Genomic DNA, 23,876 nt, shown 5'->3' with positions numbered 1-23,876 from the left:
TTACTTTTTGTCCTATTGAATGAAATGGTTCTCAAACTATTTTACCGACAGTAGTTGGTAAAGAATGTGATTTACCCCCCCCCCCCCCAGGGACGTTTACCGCTCTTCTCTCGAACGATATAGAGTGTATATAGAAAATTTAGTCTACCCCTCCCCCGAATTTTTCAAATGTCCATCGTTCCCCCCATGAGAAAAAAGTCTGAAAGAAACACTGAGGTTTATTACCCCCTAACCCCCCACCCCAACTAACGCCACCCTTTTCCAAATCCCGTCCCCATAGCCACATCGTCAAAGACTACAATGACGACAGAAATTAACCTCCCCAGGCCCACCCCTCAAAACCCCACAATTAATTTTTAGAAATCCATCGTGATTTCAATATTTTAAGGTGGACCTTCAAAATATTTGAAAAAAAGCATATTCCTTGAATCACCCCTTCCCCCTCTGACCCCCCCCCCCCCCCACACACACACTTTACTGCCCTCTTCCCCCAGCGTACCACACTGTCTCAAAATGACTACCCCCTTCCCTTCTCTCTTTGGAGTGGGGTTTTATGGACGACCCCCCTAACCAAATCTACGAGCATGCCTAACAACGTGGGGAGAAAAAAATGACAAGCGGATTTAGATTTCGCGCGCTAGCCCCCACCAACCCGAGGCTTGTCGAGTGCTGTTCGCCGGCCCGCGCGTGAAGAAGACGAATCGAAAAGAAAAAAGGGGGGCGGGTGGTAGTATTGTGTTTCCTGTCTGGTACTAAACGGTTTGATAACAATTATAAACAAACCGTTCATACACGCCGGCTAGTTAGCATATCAATACTTGTGTGTATCCGATTTTTTTTTATTTTTATACAAAACGATTTCGTTTTTTATTGCTTTATTTTTTTTTCATAGCCTTGAAATATCGATAGCCATTGGATGATTCACACACGTGGGGGTCGCGTCTCGTTCTTGTGTAGCAGACGAGCCGAGTCGATGTAACGGAATGGAGTAAAGAAAGCAAAACAAACCACTACCGGTGTGTTGTGCTCACAGTTCACTCGTCGGAGTATAGAGATTTTTGTTTTGGTGTGTTTCTCCTGAAGGTTTTTAACACACTGGTCATTTGAAAAAAAAAACACGGACTATTTCTAAGATGGACAAAAAATCTAGGTGATATTCAGGATCTACATCTGTTACCTGTGAAGTGCGATTACAATCTTTAAAAGGTGAGTTGTAGTTTTTTTATTGCTTTTTTTTCTGAGGGTTTCTTTGCGAGTTCGGGTCGATGTTTTGAATTCAATAACATCATAATCGTAACTCTCAACGGGTGTGTAGCTGACGTGAACTGTGTCGACACTCAAGCGGATTGCAAAAGATTAGCAGGCCTACGTATTTAACATTTTACGTTTAAATATTATAATCATAAATAGATGTATGTATAGAATCTACATCTAGATCTAGATCTATGTGTTTGTCTATTCCCTGTTCATAGTAAATTAGTAATTAAGCCATCATTTAACCAAGATACTAACGACATATTAGTCGTATTGACAGCAGGCCTATAATCACACTCTAGTGAGACTATGTTACTTGAGTCTAGATTTGTAGCGAGTATAGACTAGTTAGTTATTAAAATATGCCTACTTTTACCAGATCTGTAAGCTTAATTGTTTTATTATTTTATTTAAAAGTAGTGTTACTCGTAGGCTTTACAATTATACAAATAACTCGCCCATAAAAGACATAACTGTAACAGTTGGTTAGGATTAGGCAAAGGATTTACAGTTAATATTATTAGCCAATATAACGAATAACTTGTCTATGGCTAATCAACTATTACCATATCTATTTACGTATTTAGATACCTCCCTAAATAATAAACAACACAATGTTCTAACCCGAAGCCTACACAGTTGCGGCAATCGGCCATCCCTACAATAGCTCACAATTAACTCTAATAAAGTCTCGATATTGACAACTGAGTAAGGCTAATCAATAACCCTATGGTTAGAACGTGTCTGTACAATTAGTAATAACTGTCACACGTAAGTGTAAAAAAAATAAATAACGGACCTACTTCAGTGTGTTGTCTTTGGTTTTAGCGTGGATCTAGTTAAGAATTTAGAGATACATTAAAAAGATAATGAAAGTGATAATAAAAAGGTGTCTTATTAAACAGATACGTTGTGAGTGGAGGGGGGGGGGGGGTCAGCGTTTCTTTCAGACTTTTGGCCAGGGGAGGGGGCTAAATTTTTCTAGGACAGGGTTTCTATTTCATTTCTTTTTTTAGGGGGGGGGGGGAGCGGTGCCCCTGCCCGACAAGATGCCTGGAAAAACTTGGGGGGGGGGAGGAGTTTAGTGGCGAGTGCCATGTTAGCTAACTACTTACTTGTACTAGAGAGCAATAGTTACCCCTTTGGCAACAACAAGACAAGGGTTAGGGTTATACTGAGGGCTGGGGTGATAGGAATAGACGGGTTTTGATTTCGTCTGTCCAATTTGGGGGGGGGGGGGGTGTCTATGCTGGAATGAAATGTTACTTTTTTTTTACATTTAGGGATTGCATGTACCGTTTTAGTGTGAGGGTGTGTGGGGAGGAGGGGGGGGGTCATATTTAGAGCAGTGATATTATTATACCATTGATTCGATATAACATGTGCGGTTAAAAAAGTACTAAGCCTTGTATATAATACTTAGATCTTTAATAGAGCATCCTTGGATATACACATAGTTCTTATATGGAACATAGCTTTGGGTATATATAGGTTACTTAATTTCTATATATATAACTTAGTCTTGTATATATATATATATATATATATATATATATATATATATATATATATATATATATATATATATATAATTATTATATATAACTTAGCGTTGGATATAAACATAGTTCTTTTATAGAGCTTAGTCTTTGGTATATACATCGTTCTTATATAGAACTTAGCTTATATAGTTCTTATATAGAACTTAGCCTTGGGTGGTATATAGGTTACTTAATTCCTATATATAACTTAGCCTTGGATTTATATACAGTTATTATATTATATATCACTTAGTCTTGGATTTATACATAGTTCTTTTATACAACTTAGTCTTTGGTATATGCATAGTTCTAATATAGAACTTAGCCTTGGGTATGTAGGCTGCGTAGTTTTTGTATAACGTTTAGCCTTGAACAGAGACCTACGGAGTTCTCAAAGAGAACCAAACCTTTAAACATGTATGTACACACGTTAAGAGCTCATAAAGAGGAGCTGAGTTCATCTTATCGCGAGACTAACAGTCGTTGTTTCTTTACCTGATAACTGAACACAGAACAAGGTGCGCCAGGTAGTGAAAGGCCAGTGTGGGCAGGGGACAAAGGCGGGGTTTAGTTTTTTTTTTTAATGTGCGCCATTCCTGGAATGGTAATAGTGTCAGTGTCACATCGATGTTTTTTTTTTAGTTGACATGCGAGGTTTTATTGACTTGGGTTATATCTAGTGTAAGGTCTAAAGATATTTTGGAGTATGGCAAGGTTTAGGGTGAATGTTTCTTTCGGGCATCTCGTCGGGGGTGGGGGGGGGGGGGGGGAGAAGTACTATTTTCCTTTAAGGGATCATTCATAAATGACATCACGCTTTTTTGGACGATTTTTACCTCCCCTCCCTCCCCTCCTTCACACATCGTCACAAAAAGCCAGACCCCCCCCTTAAAAAAACGTCACACCTCAGCCTACAACCCCCGTCAAAATTGCAGTTGAATTTTTCTTATAACATCGATATTTTTCCAAAATGTTATCTGAACTAAGTCAAAATAGAGTATTTTAATCAATTCCTATTGCAATTGATTAAAACAGTTTTCTAAAACGCGAAATAACGTCTAAAATTCATTTTCTAACATTGCTTTTTTAAAATTAAAAAGTGTGACGTTGCACCATCTGAACCCCCCCCCCCCCCCCACTCCCCCTCATCACACACCGTCACAAAATTACGGAACCCCCCTCTATGTGTAACGTCATTTATGGACGACCCCTTTTAAGTGAAGGTGCTATTTATCTTAATCTGAAGATTTGTATATGTAGGTTTATACAATCTTATGCAGTATTTGACTTCCTTTTTCGTGCAACTTAGAATAAAACAGTATCGGGATTTCCCAGAAAGTTATTCTATGTTATTGATCACGGTAAAAATAGATCAGCCGACTGTATTTACATTGAATTTGTCTGTATAAGGAAAGAAGAGCAGCGTATGTATTTACTTCATGGATAATAACTGCCAATAAAGCAATGCATCACAGTTGATTTTGATGAACTTTTGTTATGTTGAGAACCTTTGAATGTCACGTATTTTAGTGAAAAGTTAATTCCTGTAGGTTTTTTTTTTTTTTTGCATGTTTTTTTAAAGGACTATTTAATGTCATTTGAGGATTCTGTAACATCACATGTTTTAACATTTATACTCTGTCTGAAATCCCTTGAATATCACGTATTTTAGTGAACATACAGAAGTATATTGTAAAATGACACTTCTATGTCACGTATGTTAGCTAGCCACGGAAGTTGTATGGGAACGTTTTTATGTCACATAAGTTAGCCACGTATGTTGTATGATGACCCCTGCATGTTATGTATGTTAGCAAGCCTCGTATGTTGTATGGTGACCCACCTATGTCACATAAGTTAGCCACGTATGTTGTATGGTGACCCTTGTATGTCATGTATGTTAGCAAGCCAAGTATGTTGTATGGTGACCCACCTATGTCACATAAGTTAGCCACGTATGTTGTATGATGACCCTTGTATGTCATGTATGTTAGCAGGCCACGTATGTTGTATGGTGACTATTTTAAGTTGCAATATATGTATGTTACCTATGTTAGCAAGCCACGTGTATGTCACGTATATTAGCAAGCCACGTATGTTGTATGGTGACACACCTATGTCACATAAGTTAGCCACGTATGTTGTATAACGACCCTTGTATGTCATGTATGTTAGCAAGCCAAGCATGTTGTATGGTGACCCTTTTAAGTTGTAATATATGTATGTCACCTATGTTAGCAAACCACGGGAGTTGTATGGGGACGTTTCTGTGTTACGTATAAATGTATGTTGTATTGTGACGAAGTTGTATGTCACCTATGCTAGCAAGCCACGTATGTTGTATAGGGACCCACCTATGTCACATAAGTTAGCCACGTATGTTGTATAACGACCCTTGTATGTTAGCAGGCCTCGCATGTTGTGGTGAGTACCATTATATGTGTATCTCACATATTCTATCAAACTCAGAAGATAAAAACATTTCGCCAAGAGAGAAAGTCAAACGGCTGACAGGGACAATGTGAGAAAATCCGTGCTCGTTATCAGTCCCTGCGTCCTTGGCAACCAGTCGCCATATTTACACAGCACTTGTTTATACAATAAATCTCCATATCTAACATTCTTTTTATGAAAAAAAAAATTCCAGATACACATCATGATACTAAATATAATATTTGTATTTTACCTTAAGGTTTTCATTGCGAATTTTAGATCTGTATGCATGTATATGTGGTTACAGAGGCGTAGCGAGAGGGGGTGGGGGTGTGGTGCGGACCGCACCGGGTGACACCATTTAGGGGGGTGACACCAAGACAAAAAATAGCAAAATATATAGAGAAAATTTGAGGGGGGGGGGGTGCAAATCGAAAGTTTGAGACGGGGGGGGGGGTGCAAATCGAAAATATGAAAGTTTGTCCCCGGCAAGGGTCGCTACGCCTCTGGGGGGGGTTGACACCATTAAATGCCACTACGCCACTGTGTTTACTACTTTCATCTAGTGGATGAGGGAGGGGACACCATTTATATTTCATTAAGTGATTCGCACGAACTTTCATCACGGTCATTATAAAGCTTTCTTCGCTGGTCGTTGTAGAAGTTTCCCATTAGTTAATATAGATCTTTCATTTGTCACTATTTTAAGAATATGTCTAAATAATATTGAACTTCTAAATGGCGACTCCCCTGAAAAGTTCCAAACATAAATATAAAATACAGACTATTAAAATATATCATGTATACAGCCAAATAAAAATAAAACACGTTGTTTGCAACTAAAGTAATTCAGAACAATATTGTTTTTATGTTATTTATTTGTATGTTCAGTATTGTTGTCTTGCTTTATTGTGGCTGTCAAGGTCTTGTTTTGTTTACGTAGTTGTTTGTGTGTCTTAATAAATGTGAGTCACACACACAAAACCTGGCATGTACCGGTACTTGCCTTATTGTACAGGCAAGGTGTAGTGTTTGTAGGGAGTGTTTCGTGATTGGGTGTCTCATTAAAATTTACTCTCCTACCGAGAACAGCGTCGAGGGTACGGGTACATCGAGGGCTGGGTATTGATTAATGACAGAGCGATGCTGGTTGCTATGGACGCTGTGTCTGTTGTATTGTTCATCGTGGTCAGTTGTTACACGATGGTTTGGTTTGATTGCGATTAATCCTGTGTTGTGGGGCTCCCGGGAGTCGGGATGAACGTCAGAGTAGTTGATAACTTTTAAGGGGGGGGGGGAAGGGAGGGGGCGTTCCGGTTATGTCGGGGTTAAGTTGAACGCAGAGTATTTGGGGGGACGGGACTATGGGACGGCATGGCCTAGTGGAAGGGCGCTAGACTGCTAACCTAAAAGTCTCGAGTTCGAATCTGGTATCACGTCAGTAGAACGTCTCTCAGTCCACTCAGCTCTGATTGGTACCTAACTCATGTTAGGGAAATAATGCGGCTGGGCATAGTGCTGACAAACTATACTTTCATATGCAGAGGTCACTGAAACAGATGAACTCTACTTATCTGCCAATGTGTCTTGTGCACGAACGTGAAATGAAAATCATATTTGGGGGACATAGATAAGAGTTAGAGTTAAGTTTAACGCAAAGTATTTGAAGTAGACAGCGTTATATTCAAGACGAATTATCTGTAACAAATAGCGTTAATTTGAAAAAATCCCTGGTTGAATAAAAAAAAATTACCTCTTTTTTACGTAACAAGTTATTCAATGAAGCTTTGAACGGTTACGTTTAGTCGTGTGTTCGTGGGGATATGGGGAGGTGTGTTCATTATAAATCAGGTCACGATAAATAAGGCAGTAATGTATGACACATTGATCATATTATGTAGGCTATAGTATATATATTATTATTCAACACTATTCAAATGTTTAATTACGCGATTGACACTTCTTAAATATTTAACTCGAGGCGAACACGACCCTCGTGACGTCATTCATATTTCTGTTTATTTGTTTTACTAAATGTATCTGTCACTTCCATTGAGTCATTGTGTGTATTAAAGTCTATCCAAATAGAAAGCTGGCTGAAATCGTTATAAATCAGGGACGTAAATCACAGTATGACACCATCGGGGATGGGGATGACACTCAACTTCCTATTGTTATATATATATATATATATATATATATATATATATATATATATATATATATATATATATATAGTAATTTAAGTTGGGGGTGCTACCCAAACAAGTGACGCCACCGAATATAAGGATACAGTCATTTAAAGAAACAAAGTCGTAAAAACGTATGTTAGTGTATTGATACTTTCCAAATATGTAAATGGGACAGTTTATTACATAGTTTTTTACACGCAAATTTTACCGACCAGACTGTCTCTTATAATTAATCTACCTTCTACACCTAATTGCTGGCCTGCTGTGATTAAACCACAAGCTGCTTGAGTGGATCATGTATTTAATATGCAACAGGTGCATGATCCATACGGCTCTGTTACCAATATAGGCCTACATTGGTATCGTTTTCACGTGTGTCATAGCTTATTTTCTCATTACGAATGGACATGTAAAAGCACAGAGCTATCTGAAATGAAGATGTGTGAAGAATTACGATAAAATTCTGTACCCAGAATGCGTAGTGCTGACCACACTATCCCTCCATGTGCCGAAGTCAAAGAAACATTCCGCCCTCATCTGTTTTATTATGTCACTTCTGGTACCAAAGACCTCCCCTCTATATTCATGTTGAAAATGGTCCTTTGATCTGCCCTGCCCACCTTATTGACCACCATATTTGAAATAATTACATTACCCTTCATCCCCACTGGTCAAGTTAAAAGTTGATCTTTGTTTTATCGTCTTTATATCAGTGACCACGGGAGCCTCACACTATTCAATTACGGCCCACCCTCTGTGGTCGTGCTTTAAGCATTCAACGGTCGTGTCTGGAATGACATCACGTGACGTCTGGCAGTGGCCGCCTTGATTATAATTAGCAGGATGCAACACGCATCGCATTACGGCGTGATTGTCATCGCGAGAATAGATAGCTCGCCCACGGGCTTTGTCGAGGGCTTGCTGTTGTTGTGTGTGACAGTATCTCCTTACAAAAAGAAAAAAACAACAAAAAAAACAGCTGCATTGAGGATGTAACCACCTACGCAATTGATTGGACGAATGCCTAGTAAACAACGCTTAAATAACCGTAACAAATTAAGATTTGATACGCTGTCTTTCAAACGCATGTATTATTTTTTGAAAACGGCTTTGAAACCATCCCTTTTAAATAATACAATTTCGTTTTAGATTTGATACGGTGTCTTTAACATAAATTTACATAGCAATTATTAATTCTCTCCCTTGACCTACATTTGATTAAGAGTGACCGCACCTGCTGTTTCAAAACCTAACGGGATTCGACTTTAAAAAAAACCCAGCTACTTTAAATATTCATAGGGCTTAGACTTTTATTCGACATCGATTCAACGACACGTCTTTGAGAATCGATACCTTGAAACGGGAAATGGTATTTATGTATACACACATGGTACTCGTGCAATGTATGTGTAATCAAGAACTTATATTTGAATCGATTTTGTTCATTCGACAACGCAATCGAGACCATACTTGCTTGTAATGCTATCTTTTATATATCTTTTTTTTTATAAACCAAAATGGTGGATGGAATTTCATACAGTTTACAGTATACTGATCAGTGGCGCCACTGGGGCGAGTGTCACCCGATGCCTTAACCGAGGGTGACACCCCCACCCCATCCAATGATTTTCCATTTTCGATTTATTGTCACTACTCTCCCCTACTGTTTTGTTATTTTAACGGACGAATACATGATTTTAACTGTAAATTTTATCTTTTTTTTTCGTCTTGGTGTCACCCCCCTTACATGGCGTCACCAGGTGCGGATCGCACCTTTCCCGTGACGCCACTGATACTTTTGTTAAAGTACCGCCACTTTAAAATATTATTTGTTATATGACCCGGCAGGGTCTGGAAAAAAAATAGAGGGTCGGATACTACAAGCAGAGTTTCTTCCAGGCATCTCTCCCTCCCCCCCTCGCCGAAGAAAGTCTACCGCCCCCCCCCCCCCCCCGAGCGAAATGGAATTTATATAGAAAACATATACTTTTACCAGTGTACCCCCCCCCCCCCCCCCGGAAAATGTTGTCCGCCCCGCCCCCCCCCATCCCGAAAATATCAACTGCCCCCCCCCCACCCGGGAAAAGAAGTCTGAAAGAAACACTGGCTACAAGATCACTAAGACTTGCAACAAATGTATTTATTTCTTATATAACGATGTCCGGAAATATTGTTTAAAAATATATGTACGGATCTTACAGTATGACTAGTTTAAAATTTATTTTTGTTCTTTTACAGGACGATGTCCGGTGATCAATAAAATATGGATTTAATCAGCAACCGACCCAGGCAGGCCTGTCGGTCAAAGGTGCTGACCCAGATCTGTCTGTTGACGCTGGTCGTCGCGCTTCTGTTTGGACACGTGGACAAGGTCAGGGCTCAGGGTGAAGCTCCGCCGACCTCCACAGGTAAGTCAGGTACCAGGGCGATACCTTTATGTTTTACCTGTTGGTCACGGAGGTCAGTCGTTGTTGAAGATTAACAAAACTTACTAAAGTATTCGCTAAGGTGACTAATGAGAAGATACTAATATGGGATGGGTAGTTCAAAGTTTAAAAATAAAAATGAATTGTAATATATTTATACTTGTTTTTTTTTTAATTTGGGGGGGGGGTATTTATTCTGCGTTAAGTTTTAGAAGCTTTTAACATTATATGAGTTGCCAACTCCCCCCCCCCCACCTTGCGACGCCATTTACTACTAGCTCAGTAACCCTATTAATCATACCACACCACCCCCACCCCATATATCTCTTGCTTTCTGAAAGCATAATAGTTTTTTTTTTCATAGTTTATCCTAAAATACAAACATCAAAATAAAAGATTTCATTTTCAATATTGTCAATTACAATCAGTAACTACGAAAACCGTTATTTTTTTCTTTTCGTTTTTTTTCCCTGTTACCTGTTTTGTATCTGCCCTGTACTAATACGCGTGTTTGGTCAACGCCTCTGAGATCGAGATCTTCTGCACCGCAGTGACGGTGGACAAATACGCCGGACAGTCTGATGCATCTGGACCCCCTCGTCGTTTAGCACTAATGTCGAATTGGAGGTCTCATACCCCCCCCCTCTCTATAGCTCCATGTCTTCCCCTTCCCCCACCCACATTTGGTCAACGCCTGTGAGATAGACATTTTCTACGCCGATGATGGATAAATGCATCTGGACCCCTCTTCGCTTAGGAAATGTCGAATCTCATGGACCCCCCCCCCCCTTTCAACTCCACGTCTCCCCCTCACCCACATTTAGTCAACGCCTCTGAGGTAGACATTTTCTTCGCTGATGATGTATAAATAAATACACCAGGCAGTCGAATGCAATTGGACTACTCGTCGCTTAGCACTAATATCGTAATATCTTGTTCGGGGCGGGGGTCCATGACTCTTTCCCACTACCATTCTCCTCTCGTCCCCCCCCCAACGTCCCCCCCCAACGTCCCCCCACGTTTGTTCAACCCCTGTGAGGTAGTGATCTTCTCCTCCGACGATGGAGGATAAATACGCCGGACAAACACAAGCATGTGGACCACTAGTCGTTTTACAATGATTTTCTTTTTGGTAGCCTCTCGCTCCCCCCTTCCCCAATTCACCCCCCCCCCCCCCTCTGCTTACCGCCACTCCCCACTTGCCTAATCAACAAACACGTTTTCCCAGGACTAAAATAGGCCCTAATACACTCGCTAAACCGTTATCTGTCAGGACGAGGGCCCACTTAAAGGACCTGTCTTAAATCAATTACCCAGCTCTTGTTTAACAGTTTGTAACGTTTAAAAGGACTGTTTACAAAATAAATAAAAATCTAGGCGCCGAAGATCTTAAAATCCTAAAATTCCTTATAAAAGAACGTTTTTTTTTTCAAGACTTTATTTAATTGCCGAACTTGTAGTTTGATATTAAAAATGACGATTATTATTATTTCACGATTTTAAACAATATTATAATACAACTAGAAAAAAAAAAACAACAACAAATAAATCATTGTAACATTTATAATCTTGATTTTAAAAAAAAACAGCGTCGTTAAAATGCTGATAAAAATAAAACCAAACACAATAAGTGCCAGCTTTTGACTTGCATTAATCTTAAGCCGAAAGTAATTGAAAATTATCTTCCTTTATCTTGTGTATTTGTGTATTGTTTTTCTAAGGTTTAGAGTGTACTTTCCGCATGTGACAATCGATTTAATGCCTTGTACAAAACCGACCCCTCCCTCAAGATTAATCATCATGACGTCCATGATCTATACCTGTGTTGACCCTGCTAAATTTTTTTTTATTTACATAAGGTTTCATAGCTACATATGTGTACCTGCAGCTAAGTTATTCATTTCATATGAGTTTGTCGCATCTAGTGAATGCAAATGAGTATAGAAAGGTGTCGTTACGTATTTGAATCGATTATAATGATCTCCCTTACTCAGCGATTACTCCCCCTACCACTTCATTTATTCCCCCTCCCCCCTTACTGTTTGCTATCCTTATCTAATTTTTAAAATTTTGATTGTTTTCCTCTGTGCGATGTTTAAACTATTATTACTTGTTTTAAATTTTGTAATATAATAGTAATGTTTATTATGTGTATTTTCATTATTGTCAATCAGAGATAGTTTTATTTAGACATGTAATTGCTAAGTAAGTGTTAAAATGGCTCTTCTTGTCGCCTGTATCAAACTATATACTTGTAAATATTTGTGTGTATATATATATATATATATATATATATATATATATATATATATATATATATATATATATATATATATATATATATATATATATATATATATATTTATATATATATATATATATATATATATATATATACAAACAGGAAGGTGCAGGATGTTTGTTAAAAACGCCTAAATGAGATCGGGTACTATTTTTCAATTAGGGAAATATAAAGTATCAATTACATCTCTTTCTCAAGATAGCGGATATTTATGTAAGCGTACACGCCATTTTCGAATACATTTCAGTCACCTCAACTGTCTCTTGTGTTTGAGTAAACAAAGCTCTCAAATTCTCTATCTTGGCTCCTCTGTTCGGTTATTGCCCTTGGTTATACTAAAACAACATCGTGACACTGACTGTGGTATGTTTCTTTTGTATGACTTTCCCCACGTATTTCTCACAGACTATAACAAATATTTGAATCAGACAAGCATATCTCGTTTCCTGAACTCGTAGTTTTTGGTACATTAAAAATACCTTGACCTCCACCTTCGAACTTGACGTAAAAAGAGGTTAGCTTGGCTGTGTTTGCTGATATGAAAGTTAGTTCGTCTTAAGAAAAAAATGAACAGGTTGAAAATAAGCTTTTAATACTGTTATAGGACTTGGAAAAGAAGTTATCTTTCGTAAAGTCACTAAAAGAATCTTTCGTAAAGTCACTATAAGAATTTAAAATATTTGGCAGACGTAATCTATCGTTTTAATATTCCGGTCCAATTCGGAACCGCATGAAGAATAAATCGCGCGTACCATGATAGCAATTCAAAACCGAGGGACTACACACTAGTTCAATGTATCACTACACCACAATCAACGTGTTTAACAAAAACTCCACTGTGAGACGCGGACAGACAGACAGAGCCCGGGGGTGGGGGTATGAATATGATATCTCCTTCATTATTGGCCGTTCATAGATTTGTTCACTGCTGGGGTATCGGATAACCAACTATGTACAAAACATGTTGTCCTTTATTTACATTGGGGCCGAGTTATTTAAAGAGAGACGTAGAATACTAGTCCATTGTAGGCTTACACGTTTTACAAAAATACGAAACAAATAAAAATTTGTAGAATACCTGATAACACCATTTTCGTTATTATATAGGAGATAAAGGACAATATAAGTTTATTGTACATATTTACAAAACATACAAAACAAAATAAAGGGTTAGAGAACTCTTGATAACACATCTTTCGTTATTATATTTTAGGAGATAATTAAAGAAGCGCGTGTCTCTGTTTATAATAAATAGCGTCACGCTATTTTTTGGTCGGTTTTTTTGTACTTCCACCCCCCCTCCTCAAATCGACGCACATCGTCACAAAAAGGCCCCCTCCCAAAAATTACCTAAGCCTAGCCCCAGACATAAACTCACCCAATCGCCATTTAAAAAAAAAATCGGGAATATCTTTTGTTTATTATACAAAATATTGACTCTCCCGTCATCCCCCACTTGTTATACATGGTCACAAAATCCAACCGCCTCTTCTCCTCCCTTCTTTACGGGTGACCTTTATAATGACGACCCTTACATGTCTCAAAGCAAAAAGGAAGACAATCTCTAAACAAAATCAATACTCATAACAAATTATCCTCGTTCAGATTTATCCTTGTTCCCTCTTAATTGATGACGTTACGTCACTCTGGTCACGTGGTGGTCACTGATCCCCTTGATTAGCTGGGTCAACACCGCAGCTGTCCCCACCGCCGTCGGAGCCGTTAAAATCTGGGCAAACATCCTTCTGCTTTATGGTGTTGATTCTTCATCAGACCGCGTCCCCTTCACCCACTCCCCGAACTCACTTTGAGACATAGCCTCTTTAGAAGAAGAAAAAAAAAAGCCAAATCTGGATACTGATACATTTTTATTTGCCCAGGTTTTATCAACCGGAAGTTGCCCTTGAGGTTTCCTTTTTTAAAAATTATCTTTTTTTCCACCCCCCCCCCCCCCCCAAAAAAAAACCACCTGGTCTTTAGGTGATGCTACTTTTCAGCGTATGTGAAATAAACTTGAAGGAGAAGTAAATTGACTTTCTCTGAAGGTTTTAGTAGGACTCAGCCAGGTGTGGCTACAGAATTGCAGTTTGACCGGCAGTATTTGGTGTGGGGCAGAAGGGGAGTGGTCAGCCACAGGTGTCTAGTGTAAAGCTAATTTGGTACGACGTGGTCGAATAGTAGAGCTTATGACTGCTAACTCGAAAGTTTTGGGTTTGGAATCCGAGCTCGAGTCCGTATGACGTCCCTGACTCCACAGTTATAGGTACATGAAAATGTCATAATTCTGTAACACCTATATTCAAAAGTAGCCGTTCCGGCGAGGTCTTGCCCTGGCATATCGTTGTAGGTACGCTATAGAAGTACGTATAGTTTCTTCCAGGCATCTCTTCGGGGGGGGGGGGGGGATTTACATAGAAAATATATACTTTTCACAATGTCCGCCCCCCCCCCCCCCGGAGAAAATGTCTGGAATAAGCACTGGAATTACTGGATACAAGAGAAAAGCTCAAGTGATACTAGCTAGTGCCTAGTCGTGCCACACCGAGTTTATGTTCCTGATCTCAATCCTCGGTTTGTGTCCATAAGTGTATGGTATTTATACAAAGTATTCTCCCCTTTATTTGAAACATAACTTCACCCATTACCCAAGGCAAAAATAGAATTTTGAACCAGTTATCGTTCAGCTCGCAATGAAAAAAAAAATCTCATTTGTGTAGCAGTGAATGCTTGTGGTGTAAGGCTTTCGCCATTGAATGGCACGCAGATCACGAGTTACGCACTTTGAATGGAAGGAGATATGAAAGAAAGAGGTTACAAAAATATTCCGTCAAGCCCTACTTAGATAAGAGTCGAGGATACTTTAGCAAGACATAGCGTGCGATATTGGCGCAGTTAGATTGGGCTATCTAATTGGGGAAATATTTTTATTACTAATCTCAATTTGCGCATTGTATTTCATCGTATTTCATATACTGAATATGTCAACTAATCCAAAAAAAAAATAACATTATATAGCTTGTGTTTTTTTTTAACTTACTAGAGCCAAAATGTATTTCATACCTCTAATTCTAATCATTGTCCATTGCTAAGTGTACAACGGTTTTGGAATTTTTAGCTTTGATTGATACATGTACTTGCCACTTTATGCTCTGAGTCTCTCCCAGGCATCTCTTCGGGGGGGGGGGGGGGGGTAGGGGGGAGCCCCCGAAGGACGTCTACCGCCCCCCCCCCCCCCACACGAACGAAATGGAATTTATATAGAAAATAAATACTTTTACCAGTGTGTGTGTGTCCCGGAAATTTTAGTCCGTCCCACCACCACCGCTCCCCACCTCCGACAATATGAAGTGCTCCCCACTCCCCTGAGAAAAAAGTCTGGAAGAAACATTGTTTACGCTGTATTATACGTGTAGTAGTACTGTAGTAGTGCATAGTAAATTACAAAATCACTGCAATGTTAAAATCAATCAATACACGATGAGCCAACAATGTGATCTACACACTTGTAGGTTTACATTTCGCATAGTGTTGATCATATAGTATATTATACTAGACAAGTGCCCTCTAAAGCATTTATAGTAAAATGCGTCGTGTTCTGCTTTTCATACTGAATAGTTTCAACAGAAGGGAAAGTAAGAGTTCATGTGTTTCATTAAGAACATAATCCGTGATTTAGTGCTAAACATATATTAAAAAAATAAAAAAATAAACCCAGCCATGCTTAATTAAGTAAGGCTTATTTTAAGTAAGGGGCAATGGAAGAGAAAAATATCGAAGTAATTTTTTTCTTCAAGGAAGTTAACTCATTAAACATATCAAACACGACATTTATTCTTGTCTAGACATAAACAGAAGGAGAAAGTAATACAAATGTTTAATGGGACATTTGTACTTGACGTGCTGGGAACACATGTTTAACAGACTTTTATCTAAGTGTAATTTTAATGTGTATTTTATCACAAGATTTATATCGTACTTGCATGAAAAACAAACAAACAACAGAGTTGTTTTTAACTAAATGGGCTATCCGGTTTAGCAATAATCCTGCGGCTTTTTAAAAACGCTTTTCTTCCTTTTTTAAAAACATTGTTTAATATTGATACCCAGTGTTGTTGCTTTGAAATGTATATGATATATGAGATTGTTGTTGTACGTAAAAAAAACAACAACACAAGATTATTTTACTTCAAGAGAAATCATTTACAACAAATCCACTGTTCATATTTTTTTCCTTACCATCAGCGTTCGTTTGTTATGCTTTGAATAAAACTCTGAATAAAACTCTTAGTGTCTTTTTGTTCTAATACTCTTCCTGAATCAAGACCCCGGGCCGCCCTATACCAGTATGTCATCGTCTTGCCCCCCCCCCCCCCCCACACACACACACACACATAACAACCCCTTTGTCACATTACGGAAGGAAATTGTCGTCTGGCATCAATAATACGATGCGTATTGTTTATTTGAGAATGTGTTATGTTTTTTTTTGCTGCTCATATTTGCACAGACACATGAAACTGACACGACACATTTTATTATTGTGAACCTGGGTCACACAATCTACAATCTTTTTATTAAAGGGCTTTACGTTAAAATAAAAATGAAATAAAAATAAATAAAAACCCTGATGTATTTGAAATGAAAACAAAACGAAATTTTTTTTTACATCGGTTGACCCAACCCCCACCCCTCATCAAATCACTTGCACTATCTCCCTCTCGAGCTGTCTGATACCGGACCCCCCCCCCCTCCCACACACACACCACATATACATCACCGGCAATAAAAAAAAAGGGATTTCTTACAAGCTTTTATTTTAAAGTAACCATTTTCCATAAATAAGGCTAGTCGAAACTCAACTTCAAAATGATTTTTTTAACCAAAATTACCTAGTTTGAAATTAAGGATTGTGCAACATCGTAAATTTACATATCTATTCCGTTAATTTACTGCCTTCGTGACTTCGGGAAAAAAAAGAAGTTTAAATGACTTATCGATTTTCCTGCGAGGAAGCTTAAAATCAATCAGATCGAAGTGAGATCAATCGGATCTGTTGTTGTGACTTTTTAAGTTTACAAAACGACGCAGTTGAACTTTAAGTAGACAATGGAACGACGCAATTCCGCTCAAAGACGGCTCATCGCATAATTATAAGTGTCATGTAGCCGTTTTAAACATGCCCATCAGATAATGAGTGCCTAGTAGAGACCGCCAAAAAAAAGTCAGCAAACGAAATAAATAAAGCGATCAATCAAATAGTAGAGCGATTTATTAGTGGATTCTACTTAAAAATCACTTTGTTTAGGAATGCAATATATATATATATATATATATATATATATATATATATATATATATATATATATATATATATATATATATATATATATATATATATATATAATGTGCAGACGTGTTGTTGTTAAACATAAACATAATGTCTCAGACTGCTATAAATCCTATCTTGTGGCTTCTACTGTCAGAACCTTTTCTCCCTTCTTACATTCCAAAACGTATTTAAATACGTTCCAACATGTACTGACAATCCTTGAGAATAATCGATTTAAACATAAAATTATTTTCAATGGTGTTTTATAATATGCGATAGGGGCATACTTCAAAAGTGAAACGGGCTCTTTTTCACAACACAAATGGTAGCGTTATTTTAAGTTTTGATGAAGAGTAAATAACGTGGTTAAAAAAAAAAACACGATTATCGCAGACACAATGCAATACACACGTTTGATTTATTTATTTATTTTTCCTTAGATATTTTTAACAACCCAAAAATCTTAAAATAATCAAAACACTTTTTTTTCTATTTATAGTTATGTATAGGACATAGATAGGAGATTAAATTGGCATTTTTTTTTATATATAGTTGTGTGCACAGTTAATTAATGGACACCACAGTGCAGTTTTTTTACTCCGTGTTATTGACAAAGTAGTTCCGCCACTGTTTACAATAAACAATGATTCACTTTTCGGATCTAAGTAACCCTATGCGAGAACTGAGCAGCCACCGTTCTAAACAAGCGAATAAAGCGATAAACCCCATATCTTGTATTTACTGCTGACCACAGTGTAAATATCTTACAGTTTCTAAATCGATAATTATTTGGGCACGTGACTACTGTTTTCTTACTCAGACTTACATTACACAGAAAAAAAAAACGGTTAAAATGTAACTTCTTATCCGAACTCGCGTGTTTTGAAACTTCCCTATACTTATTTTTTTATTACACTCACGGTTTCCCAACCCACTCGTCATGTGGCTCGGTTTATAGATCTAATGCTCTCATTCAGATAAGCAACAGCTGTCGGATCACTCCTTACCGTGACGTCAAGTAGTCGTCACAGATTGTTTTTCTGACGCGTAAACAATTTTTTTTTTATATGACCGGGTCACCGGCTGGTCGAATGTTTGACTTTGTGGCATGGTCCGGTCGCCATTGAGTGGTCGCTGGAATTTTTTTTTTTAATGCCTGGTTGAGTGTTCGTGACGGGGAACAATCAAATCAGGAGTGGTTAATGGAGCGTGATGGGTAGGAAACACTACGGTCACCCGGTGTCTAGTCAAATGTTTGCCCCCGTACATTTTTTTCACTGTAAGGAAGGGATTGGAGTGGGAAAGGGGGGGGGGGGTGCGAAACGAAGCAAAGGATTTGGTCTAATGATGTTAATGTATATATGACAAAAGGTAGTGAGACTCCTGGCGTCGCGCGTCATAGATCTATGAGGATATAAGTCAGAGTGAGATAAAGCATGACTCATTTATTTGAAATATTCTATTTAGTGTTTGTTCGTTTTTTAAATTAAAGAAAGAAAAAGTGTAACAAATCTTTTGATTAGCATATTTAGTATACTAAGTCCCATATAATTGCACTGAAAATGAAATATAAACATACGTCTTTAACTGAGTGTGGGATTATTAACGGATTAAGGGTGAGACTGAACAAGCTGTATCCCCCCCCCTCCCCCCAATCCCATGTCTAACTTATCTTACCTCTATGATATAATATCTTGATAGTAAGCAGACTTACGTAATCGAAAACATGTGTAGCGGTATCAACGGTTAGGACCAACAAAATCAGTGAGAGGAGCTGTACATCTATAACAGTCATAACTAACACCCGATACTGGTGTGGCCATTAGATTTGCACTACCTAATGGCTACCGAGCAAGTAGGAACCCTATTATTACTATTTGTGGGTGCGCCTCTGAATTTGTGTACACTTTCTCTCTGGACCTCTAGTTTCGTTTTCTTTAATAACACGGTTATAGAAGTTTGTCAAAAATATGTAAATACTAATTATTAGAGCAGAAGAATTAAATTATGGCTTTCCGTTTTGTGGCTTCACGAATTTTGTTTTTAAAGATTAGATGGGTCATGGGTTTTGTATAAAAACAAAGTTTTAAAAAAATGCGTTTGGTTTTAATAATATGCAGAATGGAATAATACACATGTGGGCGTTTCTTCAAGATTTTAATTGCCTTGTTTTTAGATTGACACTGGCTTTAAAAAAAAAAGAAATGTACTTTTGACTATTTGAACAATGCGAGTTGCTTCCCCTGCTCCGCACCAGAGACCACTTCTGGGTCTTCAGAAGTATCGTGATCTCATCAATATTCGATACTAAATGACAATGCTGAGGCTACCTTTGAATCGATTCTTTTAATTATTTAATGGTAGATGGTAAAAAAGAAATCGTAATTGTTATTTACAACTAAAATGAAAGTATACATTTGATTACGAATTGAATTGGCGGTCCATCTCTTATTTTTCTTGTTGTAGGCTTAATTTTTTTTTTAAACGTCAGTTCTAATCTACTACAGAAAGGTTAAACGCGTCTCATGTTCAATAATACAGCCGCGGACTGCGCATGCTCACGAGATATAGATTTATCAAGGCGTAGCTAGATCGCGTGATCTCATGTCAACAAACATATTATTTTCTTTTGTTCAACTTTTGTTTGACTTGCCTCACTATTTGTTTTCATTATGTAACATTGTAGATTTACCACCAACATTTGTTTTATAGATTTATTGTAAAAAGGGTAGAAGGAACATGGGGATTAGACCAGTGGCGTAGGCAGGGGGGGGGGTTAGGGGGGTCATAACCCCCCCCCCCCCCCCATAGACCCCTCGGTATATATATAAAGTATGAGGGGGGTGTAAATCGAAAGTTTGAGGGGGGGTGCAAAACGAAAGTTTGTCCCCGGGTAAAAATTTGAACACCCCCCCCCCCTTCCATGAGACGATCCTGGCCACGCTGCTGGACTAGACCCATTAGATTACACGACTAACATGAAGCTGAGTCATAATCGAAATCCGAAAGCACTTTTTAGCGCAATTTCCATTCTGGAGAATTGCGTTTATTAACTCGTCATTTCTGGGAATGGATGGATGGATGGATGAATGTGTGTCCGGGCTTTAAGTCGTATCTCCTCCTCAACGAAGCAATATCGATGAATAGTTCCAAAAGCAATTATGTTAAGCAAGTTACGAGAATGAGCATAGGCTATAAAAATTCCGGGTTTCTTTCATGTATTTCCCGGAAAAGCCAAAAAACCTCGAAAAAATTCAGTTTTTGGCCCATATCTCGGCAACCAGACCACTTAGCGACTTGAAACATGTACCAATCGATTCCTGTCATAATTTAGAACAATATTGCCGAAGAAAGTTTTCAAAAATATTCTCTCGTTCGGTCACAAATTTTAAAATTACATAAACACCTACAAACCGATTGTTCTTCTAGCTTGAACGCACCCCAACATTATACGTCAGAGCTATTTTTAGATAACATAAGGAAATTGCGCACAAATGTCACTAGACTTTTTTAATTAACTTGTTTAAAAATGTGGCAGAGATTGATACGCGTATTGAACTATTTTTTAAGTGTGTAAAGAACTTGTAGAGATTAGCGTGAGTTCGGGATTATCCAATGGTTAATTTTGTCCTGCTTTTTTTCGTACTGTGGACAGTGTCAATATGGACTTAAGCGGTGTGTAAAATAGTAGGCAGTATGCCGTATCTATGACATCTTTAAACTTATTAATAGGTATCTTTTAATAGACCTCCAGTTTAGACCAAGGTGGGTTGTAGACAGTGGTTCGCTGCAGTTATTAAGATACGTGGCATGACCACTTCTTGACCTCAACATTTTTTAGACAAAAAATACCCTAAACTTGACCACTGCATAGATTTATAAGTTACTTTTATTTTTCTCCGTGAGGGGGGGGGGGGGGGGGGGGGAAGTGGGGGAAGAAAATTCCAGAAGGAGATTGGCGGACAAAGGTTTAAAGTGTAAAGTATATATTTTCTTTTTAAATGTAATATTTTTTTCTATTTCATGATGAGAGGGAGGGGCATGCTCCCGGGGAGATGCCCGCATGCGACACTGTTTAAGATCATGGACTTCAATGGCATCAGCTCCATAAAATACATTTAAGTGTTATTTGTAATGTTCCTCATCTTGTATCTAGTAAAACCACACACATCACTTACACTCCTAACATGTTCTACTTACAAACCCTCGGTATTTGCACATTTAAACCTCATCACAGCTAGTGTTAAACCTAGTTTTAAAAAGAAAAAAATTGGAATTATATTCTCAAGTCCGCCCATTAAATCTATATTCATAAACCTATCTATTCATTGCGGATGTGATTCATATTTACGTACATCATACAAGGAACATTAGAGTGTAATATAACCATCCCGACCCCCTCTCCTACACGTATCTCTATTAAAATGTAAATTGTATTCAAACCACCGACATGAACGTGACCCACCTCGTATTTTATTTTTATCGTAGACATTTAATATGGACAAAATAACACAGGGAATATTTCTTTATGAATATCAGCGTGTCGACTTTGCAAGATCTTTAGATTGTATTTTTCTGTTTACGCATCGCTGATTATTAATAATCATTTACCCCAGGTCACGGGTACATCACATGTGTCTGAAGGTCACACATCTTGGGAGGGGGGGGATTGGTTCATGGGAAGAAATAGGTTTTTATTCCAGTGAATCGATGTAAGCTTTTTAAAGCTATAATTAACTCCGCGTGGTGCTGCACTAATATGCGGGCGCACCTAACAGCACCGTTTGCGCGTTTGTTGAAGCAGGTTTGTCAACAAGAATGGTAGAACACTGGTTACATGTTTTGAAAGCGGATGATTCGAATAGTAACCACTCCCTCAAAAAGAAAAAAAATATATAAATGATCGTTGTTTGTATTTTATGGTAGTCGACTGGGAAATATCGTTGTTTTTCTGTTGGCATCATGGTAATGTTTAGGACTGTAGTGCAGTTTAGTTAGGATCAGGGTGAGCGATAGGGTTATGGATAAAATTTTGGGCCAAGTTCAAGTAAAAGTGGTCAAAGATTCATCCGCGATGAGTCTCTCAAGTACCTATCACATTTTGGCATCAGAAAAGTATTGCATATTTTGCTGGTCATATATCGACCCCCCCCCCCCCCCCCAACCCCACCCACCTCTCATATAGTGACTGTGGAATAAATGGATGAACTCGATACCGTAGTTTATCACCACATTTACTTCAATTTTCTTTACATCACTGAGGAACTTTAGGAAATATTATACAGGCCTCAATATTACCTCATTAAATAGCGCTTCAACGAGAGGATGTGTATTTGTGTGAAGTGGGAGGGTGTGTGTGAAAGTCAAGCTGTATTCCCATGCTTTGATCACATTTTTAATGGACATTTTTTTTTTAACTAGGACATTCTCCACCAAACGTTTATAAAGCCACTAAGTAGTTGATCCTTTTCGCAATCCAAATATAGCTATCACTGATATTAAAATTTATTTTTCTTTAGAATAAGGACATTAGAAAATATGGCATGCAAGTTGTCTATTAAAATTTGTTCCGGTTGACTGATTTTGGTTGGTAAACGAAACAAAATAAATGGAGCCTTGTAAACATGTATACATGCTTTGACTTTGTTGTTCTTTTATGGGCTGGGTTGCGTCATGGTTCACGGCGCATGGTGCGCTCTAGTGCACTTGATATTAGCGATACCCCATTATGTTAAAGATAACATTGCGGTAAAATAAAATAAAACTGACACATCGCGCAGATAGCAGTAGCAACTCATAGTGCGCACGAAACAAGACTCTGATATATCAGAAAAGCTCTTACGGTGCGCACTAAAATATGCCGTAAATTTTTTAATGCGCAGCGACTGAATTAATGTCTGTACACGTTTTCCTACTGGCTATAGGCCTACCTGTCACTGTGTCGACTGCACATTTATTGATTTTCAGCAACAGCCATGTAATTTGAGAACCGCCCAGAAACAAAACTTACAGGCATATGGTGCAGGTATTACTGAGTAACGAATATTTTCTGTAACTCAATACTTCCAATACAATCGATTCGTCATTTTATTCGAAGTCTCTAACGGATAACCTCTTATCTCAGTAATATATGAGCGTAATCATAGGCGTTTCCTTTTGTATGTTTGGATTTATTATTATAAATGTATAATATATACCACTCGCAATTCATGCCACATTCACGCCCCTGTTTTCACTTTAAAAACATTGGATGAGGTCACATGAACATTTCAAACAAGTTATTTCCCTTTCATTTGATGTGAATCAAAGCTTATGTTTGGTATTGACGCGAGTGTATATGAAAACGACAGCTGGGTTAGTCAGGGAAAAAAATAACTTAAAATATAAAACATCCAGTTA

At 38.1% G+C, this 23,876-nt stretch overlaps 1 protein-coding gene across 1 annotated transcript in view; it reads left to right on the top strand.

Annotated features, from left to right (window-relative positions):
* The first annotated feature begins 760 nt into the window (after positions 1–760).
* LOC131944043 (mucin-2) overlaps positions 761–23,876 on the top strand; it is a 32,257-nt gene continuing 9,141 nt past the window's right edge. The window contains exons 1-2 of the mRNA XM_059304502.1: positions 761–1,206; positions 9,659–9,828. Of these exons, the coding sequence (XP_059160485.1) occupies positions 9,684–9,828 (145 nt within the window). The 5' untranslated portion in view covers positions 761–1,206; positions 9,659–9,683. The remainder of the gene's footprint in view (positions 1,207–9,658; positions 9,829–23,876) is intronic.

The sequence above is a fragment of the Physella acuta genome, unplaced genomic scaffold, assembly GCF_028476545.2.
Source record: "Physella acuta isolate Inbredline_101_S28 unplaced genomic scaffold, ASM2847654v3 ptg000477l, whole genome shotgun sequence".
In the NCBI taxonomy this organism is placed as follows: domain Eukaryota; kingdom Metazoa; phylum Mollusca; class Gastropoda; family Physidae; genus Physella; species Physella acuta.
This window is presented reverse-complemented; position numbering and strand designations above follow the sequence as displayed.